The sequence below is a fragment of the Arabidopsis lyrata genome, assembly GCF_000004255.2.
Source record: "Arabidopsis lyrata subsp. lyrata unplaced genomic scaffold ARALYscaffold_8, whole genome shotgun sequence".
NCBI classification, from domain to species: domain Eukaryota; kingdom Viridiplantae; phylum Streptophyta; class Magnoliopsida; order Brassicales; family Brassicaceae; genus Arabidopsis; species Arabidopsis lyrata.
Window position 1 is genome coordinate 20,082,879 of NW_003302548.1, and position 26,121 is coordinate 20,108,999.

General features: G+C 35.8%; 7 protein-coding genes, 1 long non-coding RNA gene and 1 pseudogene across 12 annotated transcripts in view; 6 read left to right on the forward strand and 3 right to left on the reverse strand.

Annotated features, from left to right (window-relative positions):
• The window catches only part of LOC9300814 (U-box domain-containing protein 52), a 4,037-nt gene extending 2,330 nt beyond the window's left edge, over positions 1-1,707 (forward strand). The window contains 5 exon segments of the mRNA XM_021023519.1: positions 1-15; positions 17-89; positions 91-228; positions 338-1,096; positions 1,194-1,707. The exon segment at positions 1-15 is cut by the window's left edge and continues 146 nt beyond it. Of these exon segments, the coding sequence (XP_020879178.1) occupies positions 1-15; positions 17-89; positions 91-228; positions 338-1,096; positions 1,194-1,376 (1,168 nt within the window). The 3' untranslated portion in view covers positions 1,377-1,707.
• A 494-nt stretch (positions 1,708-2,201) lies between these two features.
• Positions 2,202-4,756, forward strand: LOC110225611. Its single transcript, XR_002329847.1, has 4 exons — positions 2,202-2,507; positions 2,598-2,639; positions 2,993-3,077; positions 4,383-4,756. It is a non-coding gene; the product is annotated as an uncharacterized LOC110225611 (long non-coding RNA).
• Positions 4,757-4,893: 137 nt separating this feature from the next.
• Positions 4,894-6,537, forward strand: LOC9300815 (annotated as a pseudogene).
• Positions 6,538-7,679: 1,142 nt separating this feature from the next.
• LOC9300816 (U-box domain-containing protein 51) lies at positions 7,680-11,645 on the forward strand. Of its 4 annotated transcripts, none has more exons than XM_021011797.1 (11): positions 7,705-7,966; positions 8,202-8,256; positions 8,320-8,479; positions 8,564-8,685; positions 8,768-8,889; positions 8,985-9,160; positions 9,236-9,555; positions 9,637-9,738; positions 9,820-10,257; positions 10,345-11,133; positions 11,223-11,645. In XM_021011797.1, exons 3-11 carry the CDS (start codon positions 8,344-8,346, stop codon positions 11,403-11,405), a joined length of 2,388 nt encoding a protein of 795 aa, XP_020867456.1. In that variant the 5' UTR covers positions 7,705-7,966; positions 8,202-8,256; positions 8,320-8,343; the 3' UTR covers positions 11,406-11,645. The 4 variants fall into 4 exon arrangements, with proteins under 4 accessions (XP_020867448.1, XP_020867456.1, XP_020867453.1 ...); XM_021011794.1 differs by having other exon boundaries at positions 8,342-8,479; XM_021011789.1 differs by having other exon boundaries at positions 7,680-7,966; positions 8,202-8,479.
• Positions 11,646-13,212: 1,567 nt separating this feature from the next.
• LOC9302517 (putative kinase-like protein TMKL1) lies at positions 13,213-15,742 on the forward strand. Its single transcript, XM_021026734.1, is given in 3 exon segments — positions 13,213-14,164; positions 14,760-15,161; positions 15,164-15,742. Coding segments are annotated over 3 exon segments (1,053 nt in total). The 5' UTR covers positions 13,213-13,650; the 3' UTR covers positions 15,301-15,742.
• Positions 15,743-15,823: 81 nt separating this feature from the next.
• Positions 15,824-18,300, reverse strand: LOC9300818 (pentatricopeptide repeat-containing protein At5g27110). Its single transcript, XM_002866397.2, has 2 exons — positions 18,107-18,300; positions 15,824-18,021 (listed from the first exon to the last, which is right to left on the reverse strand). Exons 1-2 carry the CDS (start codon positions 18,278-18,280, stop codon positions 15,835-15,837), a joined length of 2,361 nt encoding a protein of 786 aa, XP_002866443.2. The 5' UTR covers positions 18,281-18,300; the 3' UTR covers positions 15,824-15,834.
• A 124-nt stretch (positions 18,301-18,424) lies between these two features.
• Positions 18,425-21,469, forward strand: LOC9302518 (ATP-dependent 6-phosphofructokinase 4, chloroplastic). 2 transcript variants are annotated; one of them, XM_002864696.2, is made up of 13 exons: positions 18,425-18,778; positions 18,975-19,021; positions 19,109-19,148; positions 19,227-19,289; positions 19,367-19,663; positions 19,770-19,823; positions 19,904-19,972; positions 20,060-20,189; positions 20,266-20,306; positions 20,392-20,616; positions 20,708-20,756; positions 20,835-20,989; positions 21,096-21,469. In XM_002864696.2, the coding sequence occupies exons 1-13, from the start codon at positions 18,524-18,526 to the stop codon at positions 21,261-21,263; spliced, it is 1,593 nt and encodes a 530-aa protein (XP_002864742.1). In that variant the 5' UTR covers positions 18,425-18,523; the 3' UTR covers positions 21,264-21,469. The 2 variants fall into 2 exon arrangements, with proteins under 2 accessions (XP_002864742.1, XP_020882381.1); XM_021026722.1 differs by having other exon boundaries at positions 18,469-18,778; positions 19,109-19,289.
• Positions 21,470-21,868: 399 nt separating this feature from the next.
• On the reverse strand, positions 21,869-22,915 carry LOC9300819 (ethylene-responsive transcription factor ERF107). The gene has a single exon (XM_021026740.1). It carries the CDS (start codon positions 22,667-22,669, stop codon positions 22,073-22,075), a length of 597 nt encoding a protein of 198 aa, XP_020882399.1. The 5' UTR covers positions 22,670-22,915; the 3' UTR covers positions 21,869-22,072.
• Positions 22,916-23,837: 922 nt separating this feature from the next.
• LOC9302519 (ethylene-responsive transcription factor ERF104) lies at positions 23,838-25,126 on the reverse strand. The gene has a single exon (XM_002866399.2). It carries the CDS (start codon positions 24,799-24,801, stop codon positions 24,076-24,078), a length of 726 nt encoding a protein of 241 aa, XP_002866445.2. The 5' UTR covers positions 24,802-25,126; the 3' UTR covers positions 23,838-24,075.
• Positions 25,127-26,121: the final 995 nt, after the last annotated feature.

Here is a 26,121-nt window from a genome sequence, read left to right on the forward strand (position 1 = left end):
GCTAGAGAGAAAGATAAGCTCAGGCTTCTCTCGTCTCTCCCGGGATCCAATACCAACATTATACCTGGGAGGAAATCACAGCCGCGACTTTCTGACTTCGCGGAAAATCTCAAGATTGGAATCGGAGCCTATGGAACCGTCTACAAATGTAATCTTCATCACACGACTGGTGCTGTCAAGGTCCTTCACGCAGGAGAAACTCAGCTCTCTAAACAGTTTGATCAAGAGGTTGGAAAACCATACCAAAAATCGTATTATCCTCATATAAAGAGCGGTTTCGGATTAACTCTCTGATTAGTAATCAGAGTCTAAATGTTTTGTATTTCTGTTTTGACAGCTTGAGATCTTGAGCAAAATCCGACATCCTCACCTAGTCCTCCTCCTTGGGGCATGTCCCGAACGAGGCTGCCTTGTCTACGAGTACATGGACAACGGAAGCTTAGATGACCGGTTGATGCTAGTCAACAACACACCACCGATCCCTTGGTTCGATCGTTTCAGGATTGCATTAGAAGTCGCTTCAGCGCTTGTATTCCTCCACAAATCCAAACCTAGACCCATCATTCACCGTGATCTCAAACCAGGAAACATCTTGCTTGACCACAACTTCGTCAGCAAACTTGGAGACGTTGGTCTGTCAACAATGGTTAACCAAGACGATGATTCATCCAATCTAACCATCTTCAAGAAAACCAGTCCCGTGGGCACGCTCTGTTACATCGACCCTGAGTATCAGCGTACCGGGATTATCTCACCTAAATCAGATGTGTACTCCCTCGGAATTGTGATTCTGCAGCTATTAACAGCGAAACCCGCGATAGCGATTACTCATATGATGGAAGAAGCGATCGGAGACGATGCTGAATTTATGGCAATCTTGGATAAGAAAGCTGGGTCTTGGCCCATCAGTGAGACCCGTGAGTTAGCCGCTTTGGGATTGTGTTGCACGGAAATGAGACGCAGAGACAGACCGGATCTTAAAGATCAAATCATCCCGGCTTTGGAACGGCTCAAGAAAGTTGCCGACAAAGCTCAAAACTCGCTCTCGAGAACTCCATCTGGTCCTCCATCTCATTTCATTTGCCCACTCGTAAAGGTTCAAATAAGCCCTAAATCCATGATTAGTTACTTGTCATACAAGAAATCATTTTCCTTCTCGATTGTGACCTAATTTGTTTTGGAGCTGATCACAGGGAGTGATGAACGAGCCGTGCGTGGCTGCGGATGGGTATACGTACGATCGGGAAGCTATAGAGGAATGGCTGAGAGAGAATGATACTTCACCAGTGACGAACCTTCCATTGCCTAACAAGAACCTTCTTGCTAATTACACTCTTTACTCAGCAATCATGGAGTGGAAATCTAATAAACAGTAGAGAGAAACAGATTCCACAAAATCTTTTATTGGTGTGTTTGTCTCTGTGCCTCCTTTGTCTCTGTTCCGAGGATTTGTCTCTTGTGTGATGAGATGCAAAATTACAATAATACAACATTAGAGAAAAAGAGAGAGAGGAAAGTGTCTTTTGATTTAAGCTTATTGTGTTTTGGAAATATGTCTCGTGTTTCTTCTACTCTCTGATGGTAAAAATGTAAGGGGGTGTTATTCGTTAGTGGATATTAATAGAGTTTAACTCTAACTCAAATCTAATGTTATTGGTTCTCAGATTGTAAATACATATTTCAAATCAAGTGTTATTGGTTCTCAGATTTCTAATGTCTATATTAAAAGAGTTTAAAATCAAGTGTTATTGGTTCTCATATTTCTAATATCTATATTAAAAGAGTTTGAAATCTAGTGTTATTGGTTATCATATTTACAATGATTAATTAAAGTTTCATGTTATTGGTTGTTTGACATATTTTCACAAATGTTTTGATTTGAAAAGATACTAGATCCTGATCCGCACCGTCGTGCTGGTTGTAAGTTTTGGTAAATGGTTTTGCTTAAAGTTTGTAATGATATTTTTGGTGTTAGTGAAATATATAATAGAATATATATCATAATTCATAAACTTGTCATAATATTTGATAAATTTTTGTTTGTGTTTATAAATTAGTGTGTTGTGGAATATAATTCAAATATTAAAATTTTGAAAGATTATGAAATTTAGTACCTTGTAAATTATATAATTGGTAATTTAAATAGAAAATTTTATAATTTAATATATTGTAATGAAAATATGATTTTACAAAAAAAAACTGTTAATCTCTGGCCCATTAGTGTTGGAGAGTTATTTTGTATTGGGCCGAGTATGATGTTAATAATACATTTCTCCTTAACCCATTTAATGTTTCAGTTTACATAAACCGACTGAACATAAAAAAAAAAAAAAACAATTTGGACAGTTTTTCATTTCAGAAGTCAGAACAGTCGTTGTCTCATCAAAAAAAAAAAAAACACCCACCGATCAAAATTTTCATACTCGATCGATCTAAGTCTAATTTACGAAATCTCATGTAATTCTCTATTTCTTCTCCGTTTTGTAAATTGTGAATTCTTTGAAGAGGTAAGCTTATTAGTGAATCTGATTTATACTTTAAACCATTTTTTATATGGAGATTGAAATCCAAATCTGAGTAATTTTTTGTTTGCGTAGTGTTCTTGGCGAAGCAACATCAGGAAGCCGGATTTTCTATGGGTAATTATTGTCAATTGAATTTTCATCATTATGTTTTCACTATAATTTATCGGAGAATACGAATTTGATAAGATCTAGTTTTAACTGGTTTGATAGAGTAGAAAAAAAAACTTTAATTACCAGTGCACCGAGCGTTTTTTTGTACGCCTTGCTAATCGTATCAATATATTGTATTTTTTGGAAAGAGTTAGAGTTAATTTAGTTTCCATATAGATTTCAATTTACAATTTTGTTTAATGATGTTCACGTTAGATGAAGATAAACAAAGGCTACAAATTGATAAGATTTATACGAAACAATAGCTTATATCAAATCTGCAGAATCTTGTATTAAACTAAATTAAATTTTTTCAGGTAAAGCTTCACTTGGAGCAACATAAGAATATGGAGGCTATCAAATTTGTTCATTGGAGCAATGCCTCAAATCTATATGTGAAAGGTTAGTGAGATTATCTTTTATAGACTTTTGTTATTAGAATTTCATATTACTTTCTGTTATTGAGTGTATTTGATGTTAGTTCATATAGAAAATTGTGTTTTCCCGTAGTATGTTTCAATTAAAGTACTTAATAAGATATGGAAAGTTATAAAAATGTTGGTATGCTTCTGCAAACGAAATAGTTAACTTCATATAGGTTTGTCTTTAAAAAAAAAAAAAAACAAAAAAACTTCAACTTAGTAAAAAAATAACTTTAACTTAACAAAATTTAGCTGTTTGCAGAATTTAACTTCAAAGGTAAATTAATGTTTTCAAATAAAGCTTCAATTGGGTAACAACAGAATATGGAGGAGTCTATATTCATTAGAGCAAAGCCTCAAAACTATATGTCAAAAGGTAGATCTATTGAGTTTTATAGACTTAGTTAATACATCTTCATATTTACCTTATGTGATTGAGTGTACTTGATGTTAGTTCATATAAATAACAGTGTTTACCCATAATATTTTTCAAACAAAGTAGTAAATAAGAGATGCAAAGTACTAAAATTTATGGAATTGTATGAAATAATCACTTTTACTACTATAAGTGAAATGGTTTACTTCATATAGCTTAAGAAAACCATTAACTTGTCTTAACAAAGTTAAGTTGCTCAAAATATAAGGATTCAGATTCTCAAAAAAAGAAAACAATAACATAGCACTTAGTTCAAAATATTGAATCTCTAAAACCTTTAAAAATAGCATTTCTTCTACTCAAATCACCAAATTGATTTGAGTAACACCATTATTGAAAAAGTTCTCCTTAAAACCAGCTTGGATCTATAAACACCAAAGAAAAAAGACGTGGTGTTATAGTAAAACATAATTTGATAAAATAAAAACTATTAAGAAAGATGCAATAATAATTGCTACCTCTAACTCAAAATTTCTGTTCAAATGCATAGTTCTAAGGAGTAGAAACAGCTAAGTTTTCGTGGTGAAAGATAAATGTGTATCTACAATGGCATTAGGCATCTATATTTATAGGAAAAAGGGCAGCTCGAATGTGTTAGGGTATATAGAATTAGATCAGAATAATATCTTTGCGAATATTGTTTCTACCAATATTTAAGGTAAATAATTGATTAGTTAGGTTTGTTGCCATGATTGAAGGTATTTTGTGGTCGATTTGTTAGTATCTCAATATATAGTTATTGTTAGATATGGTAAAAAGAATAATTTATATCGTTTTTGGTGAGATTTGTTTGTTATAGAAATAGGTTTTAATGATAACTAACAAATATGGTTTTGGCATTAACTTCAGGATATATGCAAAACATTCAAAGCATTGATTGATAAAAATCCGCGAATATCATTTGGATCAGATACGGGTTGAACGAATCCTAAAGCCCATGACTTACGAAGATCCGCGTGTTTTACCGAATTACTATGGGTTTAGATCCGACCCGTAACCCAGGATCCGCGTGTCAATTGACAGCAAAGTTGCCATTTTACCCTTCCACGTAATCTTTTGATTACTCTTTGAATGTAATTATCCTAATGGCATTCCCTTGTAATTTTTTACACTTTTTAAGGTTATTTTTCAGAGAATGCTTCCCAATTAATAGTATAGATGAAGGAATCTGAAACTGATTTTATGTGTAAATTATAGCAATCAAAATCCTACTTTCTACTCAAGATTTTCACTATCATATTTTTATAATTATAAAACCTCATTTATGAGAATAACCAAAAATTCTTTTTTTTTTCCTTTCACATCTTCTCTCCTTCTTCTCCCCAAGGTACTCTTTCAACTTCTTTTTTTTTTTTTCTATCTCTATAAATGTCACGTACGTCTCTCCTCTCAAAGCAAAAGAGCTCATTAGACTCCACAGAAAAAGGTTTTTTTTTTGTTACGTTCTTATGTGTTTCTGTTGGAAGTGTGATATTGATCAATTAAATTTTGAATAGTTAAATTTTGTTTCCCATCAGACTTTTACCTTGCTTTTTGCATTGACGTATGGTTATTTCTAATTGTTATTTGTTCATTAATATATTGTTAACTTTTTCATGTTTAACGTATACTGTATTTGGTTTTGAAATTTGATGTAACCATAGATATCACTATGGGAGATGCAGAACCAAAGAAAAAAAAGGGGAATAACAATCTGTGGTCTCCAGAGGAGACTAAGCTGTTGGTACAACTTCTTGTGGAAGGGATCAATAATAATTGGCGTGATTCTAATGGTACAATGAGTAAATTAACCGTGGAGACGAAGATTTTACCAGAAATCAACAAAGAGTTTCGTCGTTCAAAAAACTACAATCACTACCAAAGCAGAATGAAGTATTTAAAATTACAATACCAAAGTTCTCTTGATCTTAAGCGTTTTAGTTCTGGTTTTGGTTGGGATCCTTCGACAAAAAGATTTACCGCTCCTGATGAAGTTTGGGACGATTATCTAAAAGTAAGTATCTCATTTTTTAAAAGTGAACATAATTGTATTTACATGTTATTAATATGTCCTTCTGTTTTTGTAGGCACATCCGAACAATAAACAACTTCGTTATGATACATTTGAATTTTTTGAAGAGTTGCAAATCATATTTGGGGAAGGTGTTGCTACTGGGAAAAATGCAATTGGATTGTGTGATAGTACGGATGCTGCAATTGGATTGTGTGATAGTACGGATGCACGTACGTACAAATCTGGGGAGAATTCAAGAGAAGAATATGTGAGTGATTTTGACAACGGGTATGAGTATGATACAACAACTCATCATGAGTCATCAGAGCATTACGCACCATTTATGTCTCATGGAACTTCAGAAAGTCCTACAGAGAAGCTTCCCCCCACGTAAAAGAACAAGATCTGAGAGAAATACTTCACAAAAAGAAGAAAGTTCTATGATGGTTGTCAGCAGTAAAATTTTGAATATAATACAACAAAGAGAAGAGAGACAACAAAAAGAAGTGGCACAAAAAAAAAATTAACGTTTGGGATGCTCTAAAAGAAGTTTCAGATTTGGATGAACGTATTCGTTTCAAGGCACTTACCAAGATTTATCATTTGGGAATACAAGACGTTTTCGTGAGCATGTCGGTGGAAGAGAGGCTAGGATGGATTCAAACCAGTATGGAATAAACCAATAGTTTTTATGTGTTTTTTATAGTTTTTATTTTATTTATTTTTAAAGTTTTAATTTGAAATCACCAAAGTTTTATGAATAACTTGAAATAAGAAAAGAAAAAAATGGTCAAAAGTTTTGTTGGACTTCGATTAGATTATAAAAATCATTTGTTATTGAATTCAGTTCTGTTATAGAAAACCAAATGAGATCACGTATCATTGAAAATACACTTCCATGTATTTGACAAAATGAATAATGGTTCACTTTCAATGAACCCAAAACATTTGAAATCTGATAGACTTTAACTCTAATGGAGTTGACTTTAACTTCACTAACGAATAACACCCCCTAACTTTAGTTTGAACCTCCCAAAAAAAAATCTCTGGGCCTATCCAATCCGGTAATTGATTTGTCATTCTACATTTTTCTTATCTTTATCTTAACTAAAACAAAGGTTAATATTTGCTCCAACAACCAAAAAAAAAACAAAGGTTGATGATGTTGGAAAGATTTTCTATATGACAAGCTTGATACAAATTATAACATGACTTCAACACTAAGTCACTAATACAAGCCAATATCATGTACTACTATTACTTTCTTTCTTGTTTAAACATACTACAAATTTCAGTAAAAAAAAAAATTAAACTCGCTTCAGTCCAAGTATAGATTTTGGACCATCCATCTAGAAAGAATCCTTACCTATTGTCATGTCAAACACGTCCACTAGTTAACGCCAATAAATCAATGATAAAGTTGAAACTGTACTTATCAAACGCATAATCTGTGTGTTTTCTTCTCAATAACATCCGCATCTCAGAGATAACTATCACCGGTTATTTTGTCCAACATTAAATGTCCGCTACTCAATCCATTTAATGCACATAATAATTAATGCTAAAAAGTACACCTGTGATCCAATGAAATTAATAATATTTCTCTGTTTCATAATACTAGTATTACATAACTTTGAAGAGATATACACAAGTTAATAGTATAAGTATGAACTATGAGGACATGAACTATGTCAAAGTTAAAACAGTGAACATATCCTTACTTGTTGAGACCTATTTGTGCTTAAGTTCATACCACAAGGTGTGTCTTGTCTATAGAGCTTCGAGTTGTGTTGACGAGGTGCAGAAAGTTTCGGGGAGGTGCCGATGCAGAGAGGTCTAAAAGAGAAGCTTTCACATCGATCGATAGTTCTTCCACTTATCGAAAAGAATCTTCAGAGTTGACAAGTCTTGAAATTATTTAGTCAAACGTTTAGAAGAAGTAAACAAAAAGATTCGCAAAAGAAAACACGATAATATAGTTGAACAAGAAAATCAAAATTGTATTTTGGCAGAAATGAACCTATCTCTATATTAAGTTCATAAGGGAACAGGCCACAAATTGAAAAGTCAACAAAATTGAATAAAAAAAAAGTTGGTAGTCCGACAAAAGCCCAGTTGTTCTGACTTTCAACGTCATCAAACCTAAGGAAACTACCGGAAAAGACATCACATATTCACACAAACTCTTCTAGACTTTTTTGACATTTTCCATCGTTTTTTTTTAATCATTACTTCTTTGAATCTTTGGTTATATCCATAAAAGAATTCAACTGGTTTGCGCATAAATTTCCGTATAACTCCATTAATTTAATCAGAGACAAATTCACTGGACTCAAATTTGATTCGTCTTCTTCTTCTTCTTCTCATTCTCTCTCTCTCCATTTGTCAAGAAGCTGTTGAATCAAGTTTTGGAAAAAGCTTTGAAGTCAAATATCAATAGGTATCCGTATCTCTATCTATCTTCAACTCTGATGATTGATCTTAGCCGTTGAATTGGCTAACCAGATCTCTATCAATTGTTTTTAGTATTTTGTTATCTAAATTATATTATATCCATTAAGGATTCAACTTGTTTTGTTTTGCCCAGAAAATGTCTCTGTAACTTATACATTTAATTAAACATAAAAACCAGACCAATTCATGACTCTCTCTTCTCTCTGTTTTGTCTCTTTAAGCACGACGAGAGATTAAGGAAACAAAAGCTTCAACCTTTGAAGTCAAAATACGCAGGTATCTTCGAAAACCTCTCTATACTCTCAACAAACCTTGATGAAGAATGATGATGATAATCAGATCTTAACCGTTGAAAATCCAGAGATGGGAGATGGAGCTTTAATCGTAGCGGTGGCTATTAAAGGGAACAATAGCAAAACCAAAGGCGTTGTTCGATGGGCACTTCAAGAATTCGCTTCTCGAGAACATGTCGTCTTCAAGCTCTTACATGTCCAACCAAGTAAGTTATATTATATATCTAGACTTTACAAAAGTCTTTATTGTTAAAGTCAAATTTAGATCTGATTTTGTTGAGTTTAAACAGGAGACTCTAATACTGTTTCGATTACAAGAAAAGATTCCACCACAAGTGTTTACAAGAAAGATGTTGATAGAAAAACCAGAGAGATGCTTCTTCCAAGCAGAGACATGTTTGTTCATAGAGAGGTATGTGTCATAGTGGATTTGATTTGATTCGCTGTTTCATATTTCTATTGTTAGGAATCTGAATCTTGTGAAATGTGAAAAGGTTCAATTGGATATAATGGTGCTTGAATCAGACGATGTAGCTGATGCAATCTCTAAAGCGGTTCAAGATCATGGAATTAGTGAGCTAGTCATTGGAGCTTCTTCTTCAATCATCTTCTCATGGTAACATCCAAACACAATCTCCTAAGTCCCAACTATCAAATTGTCTGACTTTTCTTTATCAGATTATATAATTTCTTTCTTCTTTCCTTTTGCAGGAAGTTGAAGAGAAGCAACTTGTCTTCAAGAATTTCAGATGCTACACCAAGATTTTGCACAATTCACGTTATCTCTAAAGGAAAGCTTCTCAATGTTCGTAAATCCGATATGGACACCGAAACGAGCATTGCAGACGATAGAAGCGAAAGCCGGTTCTCTTCAGATAGTCATTCAGGTAAAAACTAACTCTGTAGGACATAAACTAAAACCTGTTTTATCTGTTTGATTTGATTGGTTTTTAACATTTTAGGATCAGTAAGTTCGACATCGAGTCATCAGTTCTCATCAACACCTTTACTCTTCCAAAGAGTCCAAGCACTTTCAACCGTCAACCAGAAGGTTGGAACGAACATTGGAAAACAGAACAATGATCAGCATCATCATCATCATAACAGAGCCGGGTCTCTAGACGTGGATGAATCAAAGTTACTGAACCAGAAGGGCTTTTACCGAACAAGCAGCTCGGGAATTGGGTATGGAGGAAGCGATATCAGCAGCTGGAGAAGCTCTCAGGTGGAAGAGGCTTCAAGCTCAAGTACCTACAGTGACCCTACTTCATCTAGTAGCCAGGTTTATTTTCGTCTCAAAACCAATTGACAATGAGTGAAGTAATGCATTATGTTTGACTAATGTGGGATTTATAACAAGCAGGCCAATAAAGACTTTGAGTTAGAGAAGCTGAAGATTGAACTCCGTCACATTAAAGGAATGTATGCAGTTGCTCAAAGCGAAGTCATCGATGCTTCTAAAAAGGTTCATTGTTTGCTACAATATTTGGGCCTTTTTTTATATATCGCATATAATTTGTATATCCTCTGTTTTTCTTTCTAACAGATGCAAGATCTGAACCAGCGGCGATCAGAGGAAGCTATGAGGCTCAAGAACTTAACGATAAGAGAAGAAGAAGCTGGTGAAGTGGTAGAAATGGAAAAGGAGAGACAAGAGGAGGCCGAAAACGAAGCTGAGCTCGTGAAAGAATGCATTGAGAGAGAAACCGAAGAGAGACTTGAGGCGGAAGCAAGAGCGGAAGAGGTTAGAAAAGAGAAGCAGAGGCTAGAGGATGCACTCGAAGGCGGACCGCTTCAACGCCAACAATACATGAAATTTGAGTGGGAAGAGATCGTCGAGGCGACGTCATCCTTCTCCGATGACTTTAAGATCGGAGTGGGCGGTTACGGAAGCGTATATCGGTGTAACTTGCACCACACGACAGTAGCGGTCAAGGTTCTTCATTCAGACAAAAGTAGCTTAACTAAACAGTTTCACCAAGAGGTAAAAATAAACATTCTTCACTTTTTAACCTCCAAGCAAAATTGCTATTCTGCTATAACGATGCCATTTTCGTTGATAATTCTTCAGCTTGAGATTCTTAGCAAAATTCGTCACCCACACTTGCTTCTTCTCCTAGGCGCGTGTCCTGAACGCGGCAGCTTAGTCTACGAGTATATGCACAACGGAAGCCTCGAGGAAAGACTCATGAAACGCCGACCAAACGTTGACACACCGCAACCACCGCCGTTACGGTGGTTCGAGCGGTTCCGAATCGCTTGGGAGATTGCTTCAGCTCTCTACTTTCTCCACACAAACGAACCAAGACCAATCGTTCACCGAGATCTTAAACCAGCCAATATCCTCCTAGACCGGAACAATGTGAGCAAAATCGGAGACGTAGGCCTATCCAAAATGGTTAATCTTGATCCTTCTCATGCCTCAACGGTTTTCAACGAAACCGGTCCAGTTGGAACATTCTTCTACATAGATCCTGAATACCAAAGAACCGGAGTAGTAACCCCGGAATCTGATATTTACGCGTTTGGAATCATACTTCTTCAGCTAGTCACAGCTAGATCCGCCATGGGATTGGCTCATACGATAGAGAAAGCTTTAAGAGATCAAACCGGGAAATTTACAGAGATCTTGGATAAAACTGCTGGAGATTGGCCGGTTAAGGAAGCGAAAGAGATGGTTATGATAGGGCTTAGATGTGCGGAGATGAGAAAGCGTGATCGTCCTGATTTAGGGAAAGAAATTTTGCCGGTTCTTGAACGGTTAAAGGAAGTTGCGTCTAACGCAAGAAACATGTTTGCTGATAACCTAATTGATCATCACCATAACGCTCCGACCCATTTCTACTGTCCAATAACAAAGGTAGTGAATGATAAGAAAATCTTACATTTTATGTCAGGTTTTGTTATTTATGTGTTTGATTTGGTTTATGGTTTCATTGTTGAAATTAGGATGTGATGGAGAATCCATGTGTTGCTTCGGATGGATACACGTATGAGAAGAGAGCGATTAAGGAATGGCTTCAGAAGAATCATAAATCTCCAATGACGGATTTGCCCTTCCCTAATCATTCTCTTCTTCCTAATCATTCTCTTCTTTCTGCAATTAAGGAGTGGAGATCACTAATTAAATAAATTAATTAAAGGTTCAAGGTTTTTTAAATTTTAATTTGTAGGGCTAAATTCATCAGTTAACATGCATTGTTGTGTTTTTTTTTTTTGTCATACCATTCTTGCCCACACACGAGTAGATAAACGTTGATGAAATACTCGAGTTTTTGTGTGTAAATTTTTTTACCTTATTTGTTTGATTGTATTATAGGTTTTGGCTGCACATTTGCAAGGAAAAAATAATAGTGTTGATTTATTGTTGTATCGTATTTTCTTGTAAATATACATAATGCAACATATCAATGCAAACAAAAAACATATATGAATCCAATTCCAATTAATCCAAAAACCAATTTGAATTTGAAAACTACGGTTTTTTTTTTTTTAGTTGTGTATGATTTGATCAAACATGAGATAGGATCGTAAAAGTTGGCCTATAGTGAAATAAAAGTCTAAGAAATAAAAATGTTATGTTTTGTCAAGTTGGATTTTGTTGAATATATATAATTGTTAATAACTAGGATAGTTAGTATATACGTGAGATCTGACACCTAGGCCATTAAATGGTGTGGGTTCTATATATATTAGCTATGAAAGACATAAATATGATTATAGAATAGTAAATAGCCAGACGAATACTGAATTTATAAAGATAACATTTGAGCATTGTTCACACATTCTATCATTTATCTACTGGAATGATAGTCTTATTTTTTGCTGTTTTCATATAATATTGGTTACAAATGAAGAAACTTTAACAAAGTTTTTTTTTTTTGTTAAAGGGTATTCAAATTAAAAAAACATAAAAGTATTACAAGGATATGACTTTGAGGTCATATAGTTTTTGAAAGTAATTAAAAGAGAAGACATACAATTCAGTAGATTCTAGATTAGAGAAGAGAGAACAAGGAAATAGTTCGATTAACCGTGACCACCGCGGCCACCACGACCACGTTTACCACGTCCTCCAACCATAGTCCATTGCATCTCTTGAATTTTTTTAGTAGGTTTGATTGATCTACCACCTCGGGTTTTTAGAGAGAAGTCATCCATCTCAAAACCTGTAGTAACTCCCGAGTCTAAGGAGGCAAACATATTGCTCCCATAAACATTCCCTGGCACAAATTCATTTGCCAATGAACCTGGTTGGGTAGGAGTAGCTAGGGTATTGATAGCTGGCGTAGTACCAACCATGGAAGAAGTCTCAATTGGTGCAACCTGTGAAGAAGTTGAAATAGTGGGAGTAAACTTTAACAAAGTTTAAACAAATTATACGTTAATAAGTTTGAACTATACGTCAATTATGTATAAACCAAAGTACCAAACGATGGTTAAAACATAGAAGTAAGAATTACATTATAAGTTATAACAACAAACAATATATGTAACTATGTAAGAGAATCATTGCAATAATTAATGTATATTCTATATGTCGTTTAGTTTACACACACACATGCACATAGGGAAAAAGAACTTTATCCTAATATGCAATGATCAAATATCAGAATGGAAATTATGCAATAAAAATAGAAAAATAGACAACGAAGTAGTAAAAAAAATCTCACAAAATGGTTAGTAAACCAAAGTTGCAATTGAGTTGTGGTTGTTGAAAGGCGAGTGACATGAAGGTCCCCCCACCATCTTATTTGATACGTATGGTGATTGGTGGGGCTATCAAATTAAGGACCATTCGACGTGGGAGTATAATTTTGTCATACTATTAATCAAGATCTACAAAGTTATAAGCTAATGTCTAGTAATAAGTAATTAGGTAGTTTTCACAAGAAAAATACATCCTTTATAAGATTTGATTAGCATATTAAATAACTAACAATTTTTGGGCGGTGATTTCGTACCAAAATCAGAAACAAAGTTTCAATACGTTTTCAAAGTACAATGCCAAAATCTAATTCTCTAATACGACATAGTCGTTCCAATAAATTGACCTATACAATTTTGGTTTATACGAGTAGGTCATAAACTTATACAATTTGGTTGAGAACTTGGTAGGAGAATAAAAGCACATTTTCAATAATAGCGAACAAAAACTACTCATAAGTCCACATTGATACAACTAAAACCATGTTTCAGATCTCTCTATATCATCATTTACTTCATCTCCATCTACATATCTCTCTGTATCACTACTGTGAACAAAAAAAGTTTCAATTATTCATTCATACTTTTCCATTTGTATTCTCATACCTAAGAATTCCAATTTCCAATTTCCTTCCCCACAAATACCAAAAACCGAAAACATTTCCATGAGATGAGAAAATCCCATTTGGTAAAACTGATACTTGCGGTATCTCTGCCAACAACATTCTTGATCATAATCGCTATCATCATAATCTTCATCTTCTGCAGAAGAAGAAAAACAGAGACCAATGAAGCTCAATACAACGTCGAATCTCCTTATGATGAGAAAGAAGATTTTTCCGGATCCGAAACAGAGGAGGAGCTTGTAATCTTTAACGGTGGAGACGATCTAACCATCTGTGATATCCTTGATGCTCCCGGAGAAGTCATCGGAAAATCAAGCTACGGTACATTATACAAAGCGACGTTGCAGAGAAGTGGGAAAGTTAGGGTTCTTAGATTCCTTCGACCTTTGTGTGCAGTGAAATCGGATGCTAAGGAGTTTAATGGCGTCATTGAGTCGCTTGGATTTGTTCGACATGATAATTTGGTTCCTCTGTTAGGGTTTTATGTTGGGAACAGAGGAGAGAAGCTTATGATTCATCCTTTCTTTGGTTCCGGGAATCTTTCTGAGTTCATCAAATGTAAGCCTCTGTTTTCTTTTTTTCTCCGGAAAGCTGGAAAAGATTAAAGGAACAAACTTTTTTAATTTCTGGACAGAAACAGATTAGCTTTTTAGCTGTCTTGATTCGTTGATTCTTGTTTTCTGGGAAAAAAACAGAGTCTTGAGTTCTCGTTTTCCCGGGAAAATGGTAAAAAGTTTTTAACGCATCTAACAAAACTAATACTATATAGTTTTCTTAATGCATAGTGTATTCGAAAATGTATATCGAAATTTTATTCGTCAGATGGAATCATATTGGTAACTATAGTCGATCCATAAGAAATTGTCTTATCTTCTATCTTTTACATTTTCGTAAATCGTAACATGTAATTGTTTTTTTCTCTGACAAAAAATAAACTATTTTTGTTTTTTTTTGCTCTATGATCACCATTATTGATATATCTTTTGTCGGTAACTACTTTTTTTTGTCACTTCCCACTTCTTTTGCTCACTACATAAGACAAAATCTTTATAGATCTCTCGTTCCTTTAAATCTTTAGAGCATCAACATCAGTATTAATTTTTCTAATCAATATTCAATACGATGTCTTATAAACAGAGCATAGTTTTGGCAGGTGGAGATGTTGACGCACACAAATGGAGCAATATTTTGAGTATCACCATTGGAATAGCAAAAGCTCTTGATCATCTCCACACGGGAATGCAGAAACCGATTGTTCACGGAAATCTGAAGTCGAAGAACGTTCTTCTAGACAAGAGTTTTAGGCCTAGAGTCTCTGATTTCGGCTTGCATTTGCTCTTGAACCTCCCGGCTGGGCAAGAGGTTCTAGAAGCTTCTGCTGCAGAGGGATACAAAGCGCCTGAGTTGATCAAGATGAAGGAAGTAAGCAAGGAGAGTGATGTGTATAGTTTTGGTGTGATCATGCTTGAGTTAGTCTATGGTAAAGAGCCAATAAACAAGAATCCAAAGGGTTCTATTCTTGATCATAATAGGTTGTCGGATTTGTACCATCCTGAGATAAAGATGGAAATGGTGTGACCGAAGAATGTGTTCTCGAGTACTTTCAGCTTGCAGTATCTTGTTGCTCTCCATCTCCTTCTCTTAGGCCAAGCTTCAAGCAAGTATTGAGGAAACTTGAAGAGATCAGGAAATGATGTATTAGCAAACTTGACTAATTTGTGGAACAGATATAGCAAGAGAAAGTTCGAATCTTTCTAACAATCAGAAACCTTTTTTGCAAGATTGGTAAAATGCGTGAGGCGGATAATACACGGGAGAGTCTTCATAGGATGACACAATACATATAACAAGTTCTAGCTTGTGGATGTTTACAGAGAAGTAGTTAGTCTGATTATCTACAAAAGTAACTGAAGATGGATCGAAGTTTTACTTAGGCAGGACTTCCAGAATAGTGATTTGGAGAATACCTGAGAGAAGAGCCAACAAGAGACTCGAAGAACTTTGAAAGGCCTCTAGTAATCATAGAACATAATCTTCGTGAATGTAAATTGTCGTTGAAGTTGTATCTTATAGCCTTGCTCGGTCTGTTCAGCAAGATATATGATTCTTGAGTTATATATTTGAAATCTCCATAAATCTCTCTCTCATTCTTGCTCTTGAAGGAGATCTTTGCAGTTTTAAGCAAAGTATCATGAACTACTCTTGTGGTGTATGTTATAACCACAGATTCAACACTTTTTACCCTGCACTTTCTCCATCAATACATTCAGTGTTTTGTATATATCATCCTTCTGGGGATGGTATTGATCCCCGGAGCAAAACTTGTGGATTTTACCTCCGATACAAATCCAGCTCATTCCAGTTTCTTTTCTCATAGCTTGAGATTTCATCATATTTCTTACATTCAATCCACCTTCAATATTTCCAGCTTCTCTATATGTATTTGACAAGAGAACAAGAGCAGCAAAATCATCCGGATTATAAGAGAGAACCTTTTGAGCAGCAATCTTTGCCAACTGAATGTTCCCATGAACCCTACATGCTCCAAGCAATGTCGACCAGACTTTCTCATCAGGTTCTATCGGCATCTTCATTATAAACTTCCATGCTTCCGTTAGCCGGCCGACACGGCCAAGGATATCAACCACACAAGCATAATGTTCAATTTCCGGGACCAGCCCATATCTTTCCTCCATTAAATGAAAATACCTCAAGCCTTCATCCACTAGTCCCCCGTGGCTGCAAGCAAACAGAAGGCATAGAAATGTAGCTGAATTGGGGTTTGGAAGTACAAGCTCCATTTTTCGGAAGAGCTCTAAGGCATCCTTCGCCATACCGTGTTGGGCATATCCAGATATCATGGCGGTCCATGAAATGACATCAGGGTCTTTCAAAGATTCAAAAACCTTGATGGCATCTCTTACACTACCACATTTCGCATACATATCGATAAGAACACTCTCTACACATTTGTCCCTAGCAAAGCCAGTTTTGCATGTCAAGCTGTGAACTTGCTGCCCATACTCGAGAGAACAGAGGCTAGCACATGACGCAAGTACACCGGAAAATGTGACTTGGTTCGGTTGAAATCCCATTTCTCTCATCTGAGAGAAGACGCTTAGTGCATCCTCCCATTCAGAAGACTGAGAATAAGCTGTCACAAGCGTTGTCCATGAAATCTGGTTTGATTCCTCCCAAGTGTCAAAAAGCTTCCTCATCGCGTCAAGTTCCCCACATTTGGCATATGCATCCATTAATGCATTGCAGAGACTCACACCAATCGATCCACTTTTCCAGATCATCCCGTGTAGCTGCTTTACATATTCTAAAGACCTCATGTCAGCAATTGAATTCAATGTACTGCAGTATGTGTATACATCTCGCTTGATATTGTTCTGACACATCCTAAGGAACAACAACATTGCTTCTTCCCCATGCCCTGAAATCGTAAAACCGGATATCATAGCGTTCCACGGTAAATTCACTCCGCATCCAGAGAAATTCGACACAAAAACTGACCATGATTCAGTGACACATCCACATTTTGCAAACATATCAATCAAAGCTGTTCCCACGTGGATATTTGACTGCATTCCAATTTCGAAAGCAATACGATTAATGTATCTGCCTTTCTCAACATCTCCCAACTGTCCAATAGCTTTCGAGACGCTAATAAAACACGCTACGTTCGGTCTAATTTCCTCGCCCAGCATTCTCAAGAAACTATTGTATGCTTCTGCATAAAGACCGTTTGACACAAACCCTGATATCATTGCATTCCATGAAACTTGGTTACGATTTTCCAAGGAATTAAACACCTTACAGGAATCCCCAATCCTCCCCAACTTAGCATACATGCCAAGCAAAGACGTATTAACAAACGTACGAGACGAAAATCCCCGAGTTATAACTTGAGCATGAACCATTTCACCCACAACAATACTATCCACACCAATACATGCCTGTATCGCAGCAGAAAGAGCGTACTCATCAGGGACGATATCGCAGCCAAGTATCTCAACAAAATAATCAATGCCATCACGGTAAAACCCGTTCTCCGTAGCGCCAACCATTAAAACAGTCCACGAAAAAACACTCTTTTGGGGAATTTCGTCGAACACCTGACGAGCAGAACCAAAGTCTGAGCATTTTGAGTAGGCAATAACCAACTGATTCAACATTACCGTCAAGGACTTCTCAATAAGCTGAAATTTAATAACAAATCCATGAATCGATTTCGCTTTCTTCAAACACCTTTCATCTGCAGACTCTCGTATAAGCTCAATGAGTGATGTCTCTGAATAACAACAATTCCCATCGTTTACTGTTAAAGATGATGGAGAATTCGAAGAAATGGAGATTTCTCGAGTCTTATTCTTAATCTGAGCTGGTAGAAAAACTGTTGAGCTTCCTCTCTGGAAAACATGATTTCGTCATGAATAAAAAAGCTACGTGATTTACATTAAGAGGGATAAAAGAGAAAGAGATAAAGATTCTCACAGATGATGGAACTTCAGGAAGTTTAACGGCTAGAGGAAACGAGATTCCGACAGAGGAGCTCATCTGAAACAGGGGATTCCGGTAAAGGCGATATATTTTCCCGGGAAAATCTTCAACAAGAACTACCGAACTAAAAACACTGGAAAAAAAAGACAGATTTATAAAAAACGGCATGGAGTGTTATAACATTTATCACGAACGGCATGGTATAATATTCGGTTTATTCTTCTTTCTTCGGTTCGGTTTGATATGCGAATCGGAATGGATCGGTTTAACCCGGATTGAACAAGCCTAGGCTCTCTGATGATTTGGTGTGAGAGACTCCTTCGTTTTGGTGATCTCTCTCTGCTGTGAAATCCACAGAGATTATTCTAAAAATCTTTCAATCCCACAAATTCGGATTTGTTCTCCATAACAATGGAAGCTTCGATTTCGTTACTTGGGTCAACAAAACCCAGTCTTTCCTCACTTATCCCTTCTTCCAACGTCCTTCATCGTCGAGACTTCCCTCTTCCTGCTTTGAAATTGAAGAAAGTTTCAGTGTTGCCTCGAATCTTGCAACAGAAACGACTCATCAGAGCTCAGTGCTCTGATGGATTCAAACCAGAGGAAGACGATGGGTTTGTGCTAGAAGACGTCCCTCACTTGACCAAATTTCTCCCCGATTTACCGGTAATTTGATTCTTCCCTGTCTCTGTCTCATAGCTTATCAATTTCTGTAATGAAGATTTATAATTGCAACATAACGATTTGATTGGTCTCTAGTTAGTAATGTGTTAATATCTTTGTCAAGTTATGAGTTTTTCCATTTAAAGGTTATAACTTTTCTATTAGTTCCCTAATTCATGTTTTGCTTCTGATATCACAGTCGTATCCAAATCCATTGAAAGAAAGCCAAGCATATGCCATTGTTAAGTAAGCTCAAAAATTTTACATGGCAAAGTCAGTAAACTCAGAAATACCTTTGAGGGTTGTAATGTGTTGTCCATACGGTTTTTGTAGGCGAACCTTTGTCAGTTCCGAAGATGTGGTTGCACAAAATGTAAGCTGGATGTTTTCTTCTAAGCTTTTATTTTTCGATTTGCGGATGTTTTGCTTGCTCAAGTACCTTCATATTCAGATTGTAGTCCAGAAGGGAAGTAAGCGAGGAGTACACTTTAGGCGAGCAGGGCCTCGAGAAAGGGTACGATTTCTTCTTTAAAGTGTTAAACTTTTGTGAGAATCTTCGCAACTGAAACCCATTAAGTTTTGGCTATATAGGTGTACTTCAGATCAGATGAAGTAAAAGCTTGCATAGTCACTTGCGGGGGCTTGTGCCCAGGAATCAATACTGTTATACGGGAAATTGTATGTGGATTGAACAATATGTATGGTGTCAATAACATTCTTGGTATTCAGGGAGGATATAGAGGCTTTTACTCCAAAAACACTATGACCCTGACTCCTAAAGTAGTTAATGATATTCATAAACGCGGTGGCACGTTTCTTCAAACCTCAAGAGGAGGACATGATACAGTGAAGATTGTTGATAACATTCAAGATAGAGGAATAAACCAGGTTGCTAACATAACTGATATCCATTTTGTCCACGTTTCTTGATTTTTATGTAGATTAGCTTGTACTGAAATGAGCCATACTAATATCTTGTCAATGTGTATTTCAGGTGTATATTATTGGAGGTGATGGGACGCAAAAGGGTGCAGAGAAAATATACCAGGTTATTCATTATCACATATTACTGAATGTTGAATGTAGCATTAAGTAATTCTACTGATACTTGCTTCATATTCTGTGAAGGAAGTTGAGAGGCGTGGTCTTCAAGTGGCGGTTTCTGGCATTCCCAAGACAATTGATAATGATATTGCTGTAAATACGCATTGATAATTTTCAACTTAAGGTCTACTCTTCTCTCATGTGGAGTTTCTTATACATCTTCTTCACCCATTTTTCTAGGTGATTGACAAATCATTTGGCTTTGATACCGCGGTTGAGGAAGCACAACGAGCTATTAATGCTGCACATGTAGAGGTCGAGAGCGTGGAAAATGGAGTTGGTATCGTTAAACTCATGGGCAGATACAGTGGTAAATATTCTGTGCCATATGTGGATTACATTTTTTTTTGTGAATATGAATTTAACTTTTGGTACAAATTCTGTAGGTTTTATTGCCATGATTGCAACTTTAGCGAACCGTGATGTGGTAATAGATTATTTTGATTGTTAAGTTGTCACTTTAAAATTTCTTTATTGTGGTATATAACAATAGCAGCTTTGAAATGCGACAGGATTGTTGCTTGATTCCAGAGTCTCCATTTTTTCTTGAAGGAAAGGGTGGGCTCTTTGAGTTTATTGAACAACGACTCAAAGAGAACAGGCACATGGTTATTGTGATAGCCGAAGGAGCTGGACAGGATTATGTTTCTCAAAGCATGCATGTATCTGGAACCAAAGACGCCTCAGGAAATAGACTCTTGCTTGATGTTGGTCTATGGTTGACTCAACAGATAAAGGTATTTGGTCGAAACTCGAAAGCTAAGAAACTGGTTTCTAGATGTTTTTCCTCAACCACACAAGATGAGTTTTGTGACCACAATGCTGCAGGATCACTTTACAAATGTTCGGAAAATGATGATAAATATGAAGTACATAGGTATATCTTCAGACTCACTGTCTCTATCTTGTTAACACTCTTCTGTGCATTTCATTGACATATTTACTTGTTGAACAGACCCAACGTATATGATAAGAGCAATACCGAGTAACGCATCAGACAATGTCTATTGCACTCTTCTTGCCCAAAGTGCAGTTCATGGAGCAATGGCTGGGTATTCAGGTTTCACTGTAGGACCAGTTAATAGCAGACATGCTTACATCCCAATTTCTGTAAGCTTTTCTCTTTTACTTCTCTAATCATTCTTAGACTAACTTAATCATTGAGTCCTAAACCTTTGTGGTTAAAGTTAATCCCATGATTTTTTTACTTCTGCAGCGCGTGACTGAAATGACAAATACGGTGAAGTTAACTGATAGGATGTGGGCTAGACTCCTTGCATCGACAAATCAACCGAGTTTCTTGACTGGTGAAGGAGCATTGCAGAATGTGATCGACATGGAAACTCAAGAAAAGATCGATAACATGAAGATCTCTTCTATCTAAGAAACGGTCAGTTGATATTCATCAACTGTTCCAAATATATACTAGACATATATGCATAGAAGATATATTTATCATAAAACCATGAAGTATTTCATTGGTTATAAGAATTCTTTGGTTTAGTTATTCCTAATAATAATAATACTCAACATCCATCTCAACGATGAGATTGAGATGTTAATACATATCTTCCTCTGTTTACTTTTCCATTTTGCAACTTGTGCATCTCTCCTGTCTTTAGCTGTTGCGTGTGGTCCATCCATTTCCTTGTCATATTTAAAAAATGAATGCTGACTTGTACCCAACCATGAGACAAAATTCTGGCTGCCATATTCTTTAAACTTGGTCCCTCTTACAACTTGTTCGTCTACTCAATTCATTGATTCACGCTTTCTGGACATGTGAACTAATTAATACCTCAGTGATATTGAATACTGAAGCCACTGTACGATACTGTTTGTATCATTGGAGAAACTTTAAGGCTTATGTTAAGGTATTTCAGGTAGAAATTCGATTAAGTATCACAGAACTAGACTAATAAATAAATGTAGTCGCTAGACTTAGGTCCTCTTGCCTTCCCAGGATGTTTAATCTCTGAAAAAAACGAATCTTGAACAAGAACTTTGTTTCTAGAACCTTAAGCTCTTTAAGACATGAGAAAACACAGAAGTTCCATTGTTACAGGAACTCTTTAGTACATAATTTGGAAGAGTTTTTTTCAGTACACTAATCTAACATTTTCTTGGCTCTATACATGCTTCACATACTTAAGATATTAACCTATATATACTAATTAAACATCACTATTCCCATTAGTTTGATGATGATGATGAAGTACTCGTTGTTGTTCCTTGAGGCTGCAGTACATCGCTTCTCCTCCTTTTTCGGCATGAATTGACCGGAGCATCATACTTTCCGGCATCCAAAGGAAAATTGAGGACAGCTTTTCTTCCCCTGAGCTTAAAAGCTGCATAGTCATAAGCTCTTGCAGCATCAATATCACTCTCGAAAGTGCCTAACCAGATCCTGGATCCTTTCTTCGCGGGATCTCGAATCTCTGCTGCAAATTTTCCCCATGGCCTCCTTCTCACACCTCTGTAATGTCTCGTCTCTTCAAACCTCTTTGTTTTTTTTCGGTTTGAGACAGTCTCAACCTCAGGTGATGTTGTTGTTGATGATGATGATGATTCTGCTTCCATTTGAAGAAACTCTTGGACATAGGAATCTGGAACAGGTGAACTAGGTTCCAGTTTAGGAACTGGGTTAAACGGTTCTAAAGACCAGAGTACTGAGACAAAAGCACTATCATCAAAGACAAAATCTTCAATAAAACCATCAGGGATCATCAAGTCTTCAAACAGATGTTTCTGTATAACATCCAGATCAGAGCTTTCCTCAAAAGTCGCCATATTTATCTTACTTTTCTATTGCAGACAAGACAGGAGAAGAAAAAAATCTGCAAGTGGTGTTTGAAGAAAAGTGTTGATCATATTGTTGGCTATATAAAGAAAGGAATCCTAAACATGTGTTAACGCAGCAATGGGTGAGGTGTCAAAAGTCTCTCTCTGTGTCTCTCTGGTTTAACTCTGTGGGTCCAAGTCTTATCCATTAAACATTTATGGAGACAACTTAAGATATTTTGTCAGGACCCTTCAAGTTGTGCCAACTTGATCTTGTCTATGATGCTGACAAATTTCACTAACATCCATTTGATTCCTCTAGAGTTTAATCCCTTGAGCTACCCACGGTTCGAATCCTAAGTTATTTGTCTTAACAAAAAGGTGTTTTTTAATGGTGATTATTTGTCTTAACTAGAATTTTGATTGAGTTGGTTAAGGTCGTAGGTTCATTTGAAATTTTAAATGTAAAACATAAACACAAACCAAAACCAAAACCAAAAAGACTTGAACTACAATCGTAACTTAGTCCTTAAAAGCCAATCTCTTAAAAGTTTTTTTTTTAATTTTCTCTTGAAAGTTTTTTATGATAAGATTGAATATGTGATTTTCGTAGTAGTAAATGACTCACTAGTTAAGCTCTTAAATATCAAAAGATATTTTGGATTTTCACATTCGAGTAAAAAGATAAGATATTATGTATAATAACTTTCACCCAAATTAAAAAGGAGAGACAAATTCATCAAATTGCTTTTCTTGTAGGGTTGTCTTGCTAGGATATGATTAGAAGCAACTTGATATTTCTTTCTTTCTACTTAACTTCGTATAGGGCTCCACATATATAACCAAACCTTAACCTCTTGCTCAGTTGCTTGACAATTATACTCCTACTCGCATAATAATATTAATCAATCTTCTAAATTTTTAATAGCATGCAAGATAATATTAATTATTTACATGGATGCTTTGTAGATAATCTTAGACATTATCCATTTGATTGGTGTGTTCTACTATTGAAATTTTGAAAATCTAGCTGTTCGTTTAGATTTGTAATGTATTTTTAACTAATTATTGTCTTTTCCTTGCACACTATATTTTTTATAGCTCCGAGTTACTTGTTCAATTTTATAATCTTTGACTATTTAGGGGATATGACTTACGAGTTACGAAACTGAAACTGATGACTATGAATGTTTATACAATCAATAAATTTATAACATCAACGAATACCAAATTCAGTTCATATTTTCAACATCCAAATATTCTTCTAAGAAAATTAATGAATAAAATGATTGGTACTAATTAAACTACTTATTTGATATTTGCACACTACCGCTATCTTTATATTATACAAGAATAAATGAAATCATGAGAGTGACGCAAGTGAAAACGTCATCGCCCGTTGACTTTTCCGAAGTTCAAGTGACGGAGATAACGGAGAAGTTGGGAGACGTCGGAGATAACGGAGGAATACTGAAGATCCCATCTCCTGCTCCTACATCCCAAAACCCCATCCAACTTGACGGCGTCAATGGTACCGCCTCAACCTCAGCCTCCGTCGTCTCCGACGTATTGCTCTCTTCTTCCTCCACTTTAACCCTAACCTTCTCCTTCTCCTCTTCTGGCGGAGAACTCTTAACCCGCTTTCGTTGCCCTAATCCGACGGCCCCTTCCTCAAAACAAGTTTCGGACGTTGCCCTAATATCGAGAGGGAAATTCAAGATTGCTTTTCTTCCACGCAATTGAAACGCTGCTTGGTCATAAGCTCTTGCAGCTTCCACGGCTGTGTCGTAAGTTCCAAGCCAAATCCTAGAACCCTTTTTGTTCGGATCTCTAATCTCCGCCGCGTATTTTCCCCACGGTCTTCGTCTCACTCCCCTGTAGTGCCTCTCTTCCTCCTCCTCTTTCTCTGTCTTTGTTGAGACCATTCTTGGGACGGGTAGATTCGGTAAGGGCGGTTTACGCTGGTTAAGAGTCGAGTTCGGTTTAGGGGATTGGTTGCTGATGGTTCTAGGGCTTGTTTCTGAGTGAAAGTTGTGAACTTGATTGGTAAAAAGAGATGGGTCAGTTTCCATGGAAGCAAAGTCTGTGAGAAGGTGTTGGCTTATGAATTCGATAGCTAAAGCTTCTTGTTTAGTTGCCATCTTCACTCCAAGTTAACTTGATTGACTCTCTTATTGATCTGTTGTATATGTGTATGTGTGGAAGTGGGAATAAGAGTGACGAGGAATCGGACCTTCTTTTATAGTGGTAAAAAATAAAGAGAGGGTTCGAGCCTTCGAGGGAGTTTCGAGGATCGGACCGAGAAAGATCATACTACCTTTTCTTGGACTTCTCACTTATTTTCTTTCTCTTTAGATTTCGTCCTTTTTCTTTCTTTTGTCCTTTTGTCTTGTTCCTCTACGTGGACTTTTATCACTTAAAATTACCTATCATGTTATCGTGATGGCTTCTTTTAGAATATTAAAAATGCAGAGAGTTTTAAAGTTTTAGTCTATACACCATGATTTTAACGTAATAAGCAGTGTCGGTCAAAACATTTTGAGTGCCTTAAGCGGAAACAAAATTTGTCAACTAAAATATACTTTAAAAAAATTTCTAGAAAATAATCATACTATTTTTTTCAAATTTAGTTGTATAATTTAATTGTCATGAATGATTAAGAGATGAAACTATAGATATTTGATCGCTAAAACTATATATATGTATATGTTTTAATGATTACACTACAAATTTTGTAAGTTTTTTTTGTTTAAACAACTTCATACATCTACATGTACTTCTGTAAAGAAACAAATAACATTGGACTCGCATGATCCCTTCGAAAATTACATGGCTAATTTAACATGTAAGAAAAAACTTAAAAAATATCATACAAAATAGACAAACATTTACTTACAAAAATATGAGACAATATACAATTTTAAGTGGAGACCCTAAGCAGCCGTTTCCCTTGTTTCCCTTGCTTATGCTAAGGGCCGGCACTAGTAATAAGTGGAGTTGTTTGATTGAGATGTATTAAAAATTTAAGGAGTTTAAAGTATTCGGAAAACCTATCACGATTTTGTTATAGTTATGCCAATTTCAAAATTCTAATAGATTTATATATGACATACTGTAAATATAAATTTTGAATAAAGAAGTAACGAAGTGACTGACTTAGAGTTTAGTGTTTCTACATCAATTTTAGGATTTGATTTCTAGAAAATTCTTTATTGCAGATTACCGGAAATCACCACCGGTATAGTGCATGTAAAACTATTCGTTGTGATCTAATTGTCTTAAAGACTTTAAACTATAGTGCAGTTAGAACTATTCATTGTAGAATTCCATTCATTGTGTTTTCAAGTATTACAAAAAAAATTAAATTCGTTCGTTGTCAATATAGTCATATCACCTAAATGGAATGATATTACAACGGATACAAATAAAAGCAGAAAGTATTATTCATTTCCAGTAATTTT

Bases quoted from the DNA above. Each gene is read 5' to 3' on its own strand.
- LOC9300818 (XM_002866397.2), bottom strand. From the start codon at position 18,280: ATGCCGTTTTTTATAAATCTGTCTTTTTTTTCCAGTGTTTTTAGTTCG. The intron at 18,022-18,106 runs GTGAGAATCTTT...CATGTTTTCCAG, and splicing joins TTCCTGAAGTTCCATCATCT to AGAGGAAGCTCAACAGTTTT.
- LOC9300816 (XM_021011789.1), top strand. From the start codon at position 8,296: ATGAAGAATGATGATGATAATCAGATCTTAACCGTTGAAAATCCAGAG. The intron at 8,686-8,767 runs GTATGTGTCATA...AAATGTGAAAAG, and splicing joins ACATGTTTGTTCATAGAGAG to GTTCAATTGGATATAATGGT. The intron at 9,556-9,636 runs GTTTATTTTCGT...TATAACAAGCAG, and splicing joins CTACTTCATCTAGTAGCCAG to GCCAATAAAGACTTTGAGTT.
- LOC9302518 (XM_021026722.1), top strand. From the start codon at position 18,524: ATGGAAGCTTCGATTTCGTTACTTGGGTCAACAAAACCCAGTCTTTCC. The intron at 18,779-18,974 runs GTAATTTGATTC...CTGATATCACAG, and splicing joins AATTTCTCCCCGATTTACCG to TCGTATCCAAATCCATTGAA. The intron at 19,664-19,769 runs GTTGCTAACATA...TGTGTATTTCAG, and splicing joins AAGATAGAGGAATAAACCAG to GTGTATATTATTGGAGGTGA.
- LOC9302519 (XM_002866399.2), bottom strand. From the start codon at position 24,801: ATGGCAACTAAACAAGAAGCTTTAGCTATCGAATTCATAAGCCAACAC.
- LOC9300819 (XM_021026740.1), bottom strand. From the start codon at position 22,669: ATGGCGACTTTTGAGGAAAGCTCTGATCTGGATGTTATACAGAAACAT.